General features: G+C 53.5%; 1 protein-coding gene across 1 annotated transcript; it reads right to left on the bottom strand.

The window, feature by feature from the left end:
• Positions 1-6,611: 6,611 nt before the first annotated feature.
• On the bottom strand, positions 6,612-7,682 carry LOC137466532 (zinc finger protein 551-like). The gene is made up of 2 exons (XM_068178254.1): positions 6,904-7,682; positions 6,612-6,818 (listed from the first exon to the last, which is right to left on the bottom strand). Exons 1-2 carry the CDS (start codon positions 7,603-7,605, stop codon positions 6,612-6,614), a joined length of 909 nt encoding a protein of 302 aa, XP_068034355.1. The 5' UTR covers positions 7,606-7,682.
• Between the last annotated feature and the right edge of the window lie 2,200 nt (positions 7,683-9,882).

Genomic DNA, 9,882 nt, shown 5'->3' with positions numbered 1-9,882 from the left:
GCACCCACTGAAAAGTTTCTCCACCATGTATAAATTTCAGTGGGTTGATGTAGGAATTGTATCAAAATCACCATCCATCTTTACACTGCTGAGGTGATTCCATAGGCAGGCGGTTGGAAATACATTGTGTCAGATTCCCATACTTGAAGCTGATGTCCAGGCCCTGGCCAGGAGCGGTCTCGATGCCCCAAAGCAGCACAAAGTCTTCCTCAGGGCTTCCCTGCACAGGGTTGATTCCACACTTGCCCTTAGTTCTTCTGGTAGACTGTGTCTAAAGCTTTTTGTCAGGTCACTCTCATGTCAAGTTAGGCCAGACAGGTTTTTGTTATGCTAACTGGTGCTAAGTACTTAGGTATGTCTGTGCTAATTACTTGTTTACTCATGTGAATTGCTTGTGCTTACTTATGTCAATCCAAGGCCTTGTTCCATCCCCAAAGGTGCCTGAGGCCACCCGCTCCTTGTGGCACCAGTTGCTTTCCTGTGGAATGTTCTACCCCACCAGGGTAAAGAGGGAGCTGCAGAAAGAGCTTGCCAGGCTGCTCTCCATCCTTTCCCAGCACTCCTGGTGAAGTGGAGAAGTCCGAGCTGAGCGGAAAGGTGCAAATGGAACAGCCGTGCACAGGAAGGCTCGGTGGGAAGGATGATCCAGGATCCATAGGCTTGGCAGCCTGAGCGTGCTCCAGGGGAAGGCCTTGGAGCAGATCCTCCTGAGTGCCATCCCACGGCACCTGCAGGGAACCAGGGCGTCTGCTGGAGGGTGGGAAAGCTCTGCGGAGGGACGGACAGCTGGGGCTCCTGGCGGGGTGTTGAGGGCATCTGTGCGGGAGTTTGGGGGGCTTGGTGCTGGTGGGGTGTTGGAGAAGGAGTTGTCTGGAAGGTGAGAGGTCTAGGCTGGAATTTGAGTCAGTTGGAAGGCAGCATCTGTGCTTTGGCACAGCTTTGGTTAGGGAGGGCAGAAGGAATATCTGTGACTTTTCCTCTTCATGGTCCTGATTCTCCTGCAGGGAACAAGAGGGGAGAGCTGTACATTACTGGCCACTCAGATCTCTGTACCAGGGGGAGGATTAGCCCTTTTGCCATCTACTCAATTCTTTGAGCTACTTTTCTAACACTGAGTGGACTTTGATTTCTTGAGAGCTTTTATTCCTTAAGAGAAAGAGGATATTATCATCCCTACATAGAAAACCAAAGAATGGCCCTTGTTTTTGCCCTTGTTTTATGTAGTGTTATGTTCTGTAAAGTGACCCTCAGTGGATGAGGTTAAGGCAAATGAGTTGCTGCTTTGAGATTGGAAGCAAAATTCCAACTCTTCACCTCCTCAGGCCATCCCAATTAATTTGGGAAGTTTGCAACTTTTTGGAACTGCTTGAGTTGAGGAATGGGAAGTAAAGCTTTCCTGAATTGAGGATTCTTACTTGCCAGATTCTTCTGTGCCTTGGCCGCTAAGGTGTTTTTGTGCTGAAGGCAATAATTTCAATGAGAAAATAATTTCATCATGGAGTAAGAGCTTCTGACAGAGAACAAGTGTTGCCAGCGTTGCTCCAGGTGCTCCTGCCAACAGCCCCTGCAGGCAGGAGCGCAGCCCCCAATGCATGTGGGCTTTGGCTCCCTCTGGCACAGAAGCCCCCCACGAGCACAGGTCTCTGGGGCAGGAGACGGGCACCGGTGCTGCCAGGGCTCGGGGGGTGGCAGGTCTGCTTGGGCAGGGACCCTGCCACACCTGCTGATGTCAGCGCTCCCCGGGCCCCAGGGCTCAGAGCAGCATTCCTGCCCTGGCCCACACGTTCCTTGTCTGTGTCACACCCGCGGGTTTAGGATGGCCACCAGCCGGGACGTGTCCCAAGGAGGCCGTGCCAGCTTCTGTGAAGGCCCCGTGCCCTTCCCAGCGCGGCTGCGTTGGCAGCCCTGGGGGCTCCTTCTGCTGCCCTGAGCCTGCAGAGCAGGGCAGCGTTTGCTGATGGTTTCAGCCGTTCCTAAAGATCCTGTCGGGCTGTCTTAGACACTTGGGGTGAGGGATTCCTTCCAACCTGAGCCACTTTGGGTGGGCTGGGGGTGGCCCCAGAGCAGGGGGCAGTGTGTGCAGGGGCCCTTTGTGACACGGGGCAGCACGGTCACCGTGGCATGGAACAAGACAGCGTGTCCAAGGGCCCTTTGTGACACGGGGTGACATAGGAGCTGGTGGTGACAAGACCATGCCACAGTGCTCGGAGTACACGATGGGACAGGACGGGACAGAGCGGTGCCGTGAGGAGCCCCCGCACAGCGCACTCGTTCCTGTCTGACCCGGAAATTTTCTGAGGCGTCATTCCTGCAGCTGACCTTGAGGCCAGAGCACAGGACTTGGTGACCTATGGCGTCCCCGAGGCTTCTCTCCTGCAGGTGTCCTCGAGGGCAGACCGTGGGACTTGGTGCCCCAGAGGCATCTCCCATCCCTGCCACCAGTGCCCTCGAGGCCTGACCACAATCCTTGACAGGAGTCTCCTGTCCTTGTGGCAGGAGCCCTCGAGACCAGAGTGCAGGACTTGCTGTCCTGTCGCCTTCCTGAGGCTTCTCTCTTGAAGGTGCCTTCCAGGCACGACTGCAGGCCTTGCTGACTCGGAGCTTTTCCGAGGCATCTCTCCTGCAAGTAGCCACAAATCCAGTCACTGACATGGAGCAGAGACCCCCGAGTGTGCCCAAGCTGGCCTGGGTGGAGGAAGAGGAAGAAGGCGCTGGAGCTGGCCCTGCACAGGAGACCTGTGCTGCCCTGCTGGATATGCTCGTAGAGGAGGGGTTTTGCAATCCAAAGCAAGTAAGCAGCCTGTGGCCAGGGTTTGATCCTCCCAGGAACTGGTTGGCCTCCCAAGCCATGGCTACTGCTCACTGGAAGCCTTTGAGGCCATGGCAGTGTGGTGGGAAGGAAAGCACTTCTCTGGGGAAGCTGGGAACATTCCTCCCTCTGGCAGCTTTCCAAGTCCCCCCGTGCCTTCTCCAGGTGCCTGCCATGGTGAGGTACATCCACCAGTGGCTCATGGCCAGTCAGTTTGCTGAGCACAGGCTGAACAGGGCCCTGCTGGATCTCACCAACACACAGCCCGCTGATGTAGTAATGTGTCCTGGTTTTGGGCAAATTTGGGAGAAAACCTCCAGAAGGAGCCCCCAGAAAGCAAACCCCCCCACCGCCCCTCCCCCACCTGGTTCGGGAAGAATTTCCTCAGAGAGTAGTGGAAACAACCTGTTTATTGAGCAGGCAAAGCACTCCCCAGCACAAAAAATGAACAACACCAGATGACAAAAAGTCTTTCTACGCTCTGAAGAGGTGACAAATTCAGAAAGTCTCTGCTGGGAGTGGTTGCCCAGTTATCGGTCTCCGGTGCTGGAGATGGCTGCTGCAGCTCACAAAATGCTGGCTCTCAGTGTTTCTTGGTGTTTCCCAGGTCCCAGTCCTGAGCAGGTTCAAATGGTATTCAGGAAAGGGAAAGAAAAAAAAACAGTCCAGGGAAAAAATTGGATTGCCTAGCTAAACTAACTAATAAGCAAAAGCAAGGGCAAAAGCAAAAAGCAGGAGCAAGAGCAAAGCGAAAGCAAGCAAGCAAGCAAGAAAGCCAGCAAGCCCTAGCCTCTCCTAGACACAGACTTTGGGGAGAGGTGAGCCGGCTGGAAACAAGACAAAACAAACCTTCACTTTTCGGAGCCAGTCCTGAAGGCACAGAACATAACATCAAGCCTAAACAGAACACACGACAGGGGATGCAAGCACCATAATGTCACCCGAGGACATTCCACCCCTTATCTCCGAATCGTCAACATACTACCAAACATCATGTAAAAACTTCATCAAGTAAAAACTTCCATCTTTCACTTACTCAGACACATTTCCTTCCATCTCTCTTGCTCAAAACTTTGACACACATTTCCTTCTATATCACTTGCACAAACCTTTGACACTTACACATTTCCTTCTGTCTCATGTCGGTGTGGTTTAATGTACAGACAGTGGCAGTAACATCCAACAAACAGTGATATTTGCGTATGAGATCTCCCTGAGGTACACATCGTGTTCTTCCCTATTTCTGCATTATTCACCGTGTACAACCTGGTCCCTGAGCAAAGACAATCCCACAAATGGGTTTGTCTGTACTCGAGGCAGAGTTGATCCACACTGTCTTCCCTAACAAACCTCTGATATGTGCCACTGGGATTTTATCAACCTGGATCGGAGCAGCATATAAAAAGGAGCAGTTCCAAACATATGGCACATTATGCCAATCAGCCTTCTGATGAGCCTGTGACATTTCTTACTCAACAGTGACATTGCAGTGGTGGCCACCAGGCCGGCTTGCCAAGGGAGGCTTCTGGCCATGCCCTGCAAGCAGCTGCTGCTGCCAAGGCGCCTTTGGTGCCTCAGGCTCTCCCTGGCACAGCTCCCAGCACGGCACTCTGCCCTTGTGCCCGAGGCCTTCCCTGTGCTGGGGCTGGCCTGGGGCTTTTCCTGCAGTGGGACCTGCCCTGCTCCTGGCACAGGAAAGGCAGTTCCTGCTGGAGCAGGAGGCTCTGCCTGCGGTGGGCTCAAACCACTCTAGCAAGGCCCTGGTGACTTCAAAATTGCTTCCTAGAGCAGAATAGTCTATAATTGGTATAGCTCCTTTATTGAGGAGTAAATAACTATTTTTTAAATTTTATTCTGTGTTGTAAATAGACCATTTATCAAATAATGATCAGAACCAATCATAGCTGTATTTATACAGATTTATCTGGTATTCCATTGTTAATTGTTTGGGACAAATTGCATTAAGGTTCAATTCCACCTGTCCAATCTGCAGGGTCGGGATGGGATCCAGCCGCTGCCAGTCTCTTCTATTAGAAGGAATTCTAGAAGTCTAGAATTCTGGGGTGCTGCAGGGGTTTCAGGATCTATGGTGGCTGTTGGGGGACATTTCTCCACCTCATGACTCAGCAGGAGTTTCTCCAGTAAGGAAATAAAGCTTTTGCCTGAAGCTCCCATTCTGCCCACGACAGGAACCCCTGTGAGTGCCCGTGACATCCCGGCTCTTTGTCAGCCTGGGGACTCCTGGGATGTCACCGTGGAGCCCCCGTGAGTGCCTGTGACAGATCGGTGCCTTTGCAGCCCAATGTCCCCTGGGATGTCACCATGGGATGGCTGTGACTGCCTCTGACCACACGGCTCTTTACCATCCCCAGAAACCCCTGGGAGGTCTCCATGGAGCCCCTGTCTCTGCCTGTGACATTCCAGCTCTTGAACAGCCTGGAGACTCTTGGAAATTCCCCATGGAACCCCTCTGAGTGCCTGTGACAAATCTGATCCTTAGCAGGCAACCATCACCAGGAACCCCTGTTGCTGTGGTCAGTTTCCATGGCAACCATCACCAGCCCCTGTTGCTATGGTCAGTTTCCATGGCAACCATCACCAGCCCCCTGTTGCCATACTCTGTTTCCATGGCAACCATCACCAGCTCCTGTTGCTATGGTCAGTTTCCATGGCAACCATCACCAGCCCCTGTTGCTATGGTCAGTTTCCATGACAACCATCACCAGCCCCTGTTGCTATGGTCAGTCCCTGGGCAGCTCCATGGAGACCCCATGCCAGGGGTGGTTGCCATGGACACCAGCTCAGGCCTGGAGCCAGAGCCCGTTGCCATGGCAACCATTGGCAGTCCCATCCCCAGGGCCATGGGATCCCAGAACCACAGAACTGGCTGAGCTGGGAGGGACCCATCAGGATCCTCGAGTCCAACTGCTGGCCCTGCACAGGACACCCCAACAATGCCAGCCTGGGCCTGGCAGTGGTGTCCAAACACTGCTGGAGCTCAGAGAGCCCTGGAGCTGTGACCCTTCCCTGGGGAGCCTGGGCCAGTGCCCCAGCAGCCTCTGGGCAAAAACCTTTTCCTGAGATCCAACCCAAGCCTGCCCCGTCTCAGCTGCAGCCGCTCCCTCCAGTCCTGTCCCTGGGCACCAGAGTGAAGAGGTTCCCACAGCCCCAGCCAGGGACCCGCTCCCAAGGCTGTTGCCATGGCCACCAGGGCTGGGACCAGCTGGGATGCTCGGTTTCCAAGGGCCGGGGTTCAGGAATGGGATTCCCCAATTTCCTGCTCCCCCTAAAAACCGTGCTGCCGCTCACTGCCCTCCCGCCTCCCATGGAAAGCACAAAAGGCAAAGATCCTGGGCTGGGAGGAGAACAATTTACTGGGAACAGCAACGAGACAAGGAACAAACAGGAACAGAAAAAATACTGATAACAGAAGGGATAAGAAAAACTATTTACAGGGAAGACTACATCACAACTGACTGGCTCTTCCTGGCCATGTATTTCCTCCTGCCTGGAAAGGACACCCTTCTCCTCGGGGACACAAAGAGAGAGAGAGAGTCCCTTTGCTGCCCCTGGCAATGACCTGAGGTAGGAGTGAATGCAATGACAGGGCCATGGCCAGACCCTCATGTTCTTTGATCCCACATCATGTCATTGGCAAGGGCAGGAAAAGATCTCTTCCCAGCATGCATCACAGGGAACATGGATCACCAGGCCTCTTCCCAACATGGGTTCTCCCATGGGGGATGAAGCTGGAGCAGTGCACAAAGCTCTTCCTGCAGTCCGGGCACTCACAGAGCTTTCCTTACTGGTGCCTCCGTTGGTGTCTGGTCAAGTGAGAGCTCTGGGTGAAGCTCTTCCCACACTGGGGACACGTGTAGGGCCTCTCCCTGGTGTGGATGCGCCGGTGCTTGACAAGGGTGGAGCTGTGCTTGAAGCCCTTCCTGCAGTCGGGGCAGTGGAAGGGCCTGTCCTCTGTGTGAATGCGCTGGTGCAGGAGGAGATGGGAGCTGGTTGGAAACCTCTTCTCACACGCGGGACAACTCGTATGGCCTCTCTCCCAGTGTGGATCATTTGATGGATGATCAGTTGGGACTTCTGCTGAAGCCCTTGCCACATTCCCCACACTTGTATGGCCTTTCTCCAGTGTGGATCCTCTGGTGGCTGATCAAGTGGGACTTCTGGCGGAAGCTCTTCCCACATTCCCCACACTCATAGGGCCGTTCCCTGGTGTGGATCCTCTGGTGGCAGATCAGGCTGGAGCTCTGGCTGAAGGTCATCCCACATTCCCCACACTCATAGGGCCTCTCCCCGGTGTGGATCCGCTGGTGACGGAGGAGACTGGAGCTGGTCTGAAAACTCTTCTGACACTCGGGACACTCGTAGGGCCTCTCCCCCGTGTGGATGCGTTGGTGGATGACGAGGGCAGAGCTGCAGCTGAAGCCCTTCCCACACTCCCCACACTTGTAGGGCCATGCCTCGGTGTGGATCATCTGGTGGCAGATCAGGTTGAAACTCCTCCTGAAGCTCTTCCCACACTCCAAGCACTTGTAGGGCTTCTCCCCATCATGAACCTGCTCATGCACCACCAGCTCTGAGCTCTGGCTGAAGCTCTGTCCACCTTCCTGGCACAGGGTGGGTCTTTCCTCCTCAGAGCACCCTGGGTTGGGTTTGCAGCCCCTCCTCCTGCGGGATCTCCGGGGCTTTTCCTCCCTGTTGGATTTCTGCGCCATGGAGTTGCTCAAAACAGCCTCTTCCACAAGGTTCTGCCGCGGGGATTTGTCCTCCCTGGTTTCCATCCTCAGCTCCTTGTCTGGGGGAGGAAGGACAAGGAGAGGATGGGATTTGCCTCCATGCCAGAGGGAAGGGGAAGAGAATCCCCCCAGTGTGTCCCTGGCAGGATGGCGTCGACAGCATCGTTGTCCTGCAGCCGGGAGCCACGCTGGGCTGGGAGATGGAGCAGGAGAGAGGGGGAAAGGGGCACTGACTTCCTCCTCAGCTGCCCGGGGGTGCCAGACCTCCTTCTTCTTCCTCGCAGCTACCTCCTCCATCTGGTGAAGGTTTGGAGATAGGAAATTCTGTTTTGGGAGAAAAACAAGGGATGAGCACAATGAGTTTTATACTGGTTTGAAGGCAAACCAGGGGGAGAGTCTAAGCCAGAATTACAATTTAGTAAGAATATTAAGATCAAGGCAATGATACAGAAACACTGGCTTAGATTGACAGAGTCAGGATTTAACCTGACACCCCGTTGGTCAGGGTGGTGGTAGCTGTCGGATGAAATGGTGTCTGCAGTCCTGTTGGAGTGATGAACGTGATTCTGTCAAAGCGGCGATCCTGTAGAAGGGTCTGGTCTTCCTCTGAAGGTCCAGTGGTGGTTACGGAGCTCTTGTCTTCTGGGAATCCAGTAGGCAAGGTGGTCCTGGTGTTGCAAGGGTGAGATTATATCCAGGTAGGAATGTTTGGTTCCTCCCCCTGGGCGGAGCATCCCACAATGGGATGATGTAATTTTATCAGTCCTGCAGTGGCACTCAATGGCCCATTAACAGAAGATAGCCCCTGGAGGGCGTTATCAGGGCTGAGTCATGGAAGAGATAAAGAACACTGCCCCACCTGTTTATCACAGTTTATGAAGATGGTGACTGAAAACATACTTTGGGTTATGTCTTACATTGCACCCTGAAACAGTGAGGCAATCCCAGCTCGGGGTGGGGGTGAACACCACCCCCCTTTCCCAAACTGGCTCAGATGTAAAACCCCCACCCTGGGAAGGCCACGCACACAGGGGACAATGTCACACTTGCCCCACCTCAGGGGAGGTCTCTGTCCCTGTCACTCCCTTGCTCTCCCCCCTTTTCTCTTTCTTCCCATCTCTCCCTCTACCTCACATTTACTGTTCAATAAAATCCACTTTGGATTTGGTCTCATTAGCACCTTAATTGGGGCAGAGGCATCTCTCTAACAATTTTATTAACCAGATTGAGACATTAATTTGGTGCAGTGAGTTCAGGGCACTGATGTCTGACCCCGAGTGCCTTTGACAACAGCATGGTTCCCTCCTCTCAGGAGGTTCTGGCTCATTCTGGAGGATCTCTTGAAAACTTCAATGCAGCTTCTTCTGTGCGACTTTTGGGAGAATTTATGAGGAAAATGGCTATTGTGGGTGGCCAGTGTAAAGAAAATATTTTGTTGTCCTCCCTAGAAAAGTTTGTTAAAATCACTGCAGGAAAGGGAGCAAATGATACCAGCAAGACTGACAAGGATCATTCACCACAAGGTGAGGAACACAAGGCTATTAAAGTCCTACCAGAAGCCCAGCTCAAGTGTCTAAATTCCCAAATAACTCCCGAATTCACAGGCTTGGAGGCTTTGCCAAATGTGAGAATCATTATTTTCTTTGTCCCTGTCTCCTTTGTGACAGCTACACACAGCTTTGCCTTCCTTTTAAAAATCTGTATTGGGACAAATTTTCACTTTTCTTTTATCAGAACCTGCCAGCAGCTGAGCTGGAGCTGTGCAGGAACCGATGAAACTTGGAATTGCCACAGAATTGCTTCTATTGTCAGTTTATTCATGTTTGGGATTTGTTTGCGTTTCCATCACAAGTGACTTGTGGGAAAATCAAATATCCGTCAAATATTTTATGCAGAGTTAAGTTTGATTTCTTATATCTGTTTAAAAACTCAAAAAACTCAAGTTTTTTTTGTCCGGTCCCCAGGGGATGCTCGAGGCGTCTCTGTGCCACTCGCCCTGGGTGATGCTTGGGAGGGGCTTGGGGGGTTGTCCCTGTCACCCCAGGCCATTCTCCAGGGGGTGTCCCTATCCCTGTCACCCTAGGCCATTCTCCAGGGGGTCTCCATTGTTCTCACCCCAGGGAATGCCTGGGGGGTCTCCCTCCCTCTCACCCTGTGCCAGGGGGTGCTCGGGGCAGTCTCTGTCCCTCTCGGCCCAGGGGATGCTCGGGGTCTCTGTCCCTTCACCCTGGGGGATGCTCGGGGGGTCTCCATCCCTCTGGCCTCAGGGAATGCTTGTGCAGGGCTGGGGACCTGGGGGCTCTGTGTCCCTCTCAGCGCTGA

The sequence above is a fragment of the Anomalospiza imberbis genome, unplaced genomic scaffold (assembly GCF_031753505.1).
Source record: "Anomalospiza imberbis isolate Cuckoo-Finch-1a 21T00152 unplaced genomic scaffold, ASM3175350v1 scaffold_259, whole genome shotgun sequence".
NCBI classification, from domain to species: domain Eukaryota; kingdom Metazoa; phylum Chordata; class Aves; order Passeriformes; family Viduidae; genus Anomalospiza; species Anomalospiza imberbis.
The sequence above is the reverse complement of the archived record's forward strand: the minus strand, read 5'-3'. Positions and strand labels throughout refer to the sequence as shown.

What these genes read in the sequence shown, in the direction of transcription:
- LOC137466532 (XM_068178254.1), bottom strand. Translation starts at nt 7,605, where the DNA reads ATGGAAACCAGGGAGGACAAATCCCCGCGGCAGAACCTTGTGGAAGAG. An exon ending in GTGGCAAGGGCTTCAGCAGA is followed by an intron (nt 6,819 to 6,903) that starts AGTCCCAACTGA and finishes AGGTTTCCAACC; the next exon opens with AGCTCCCATCTCCTCCTGCA.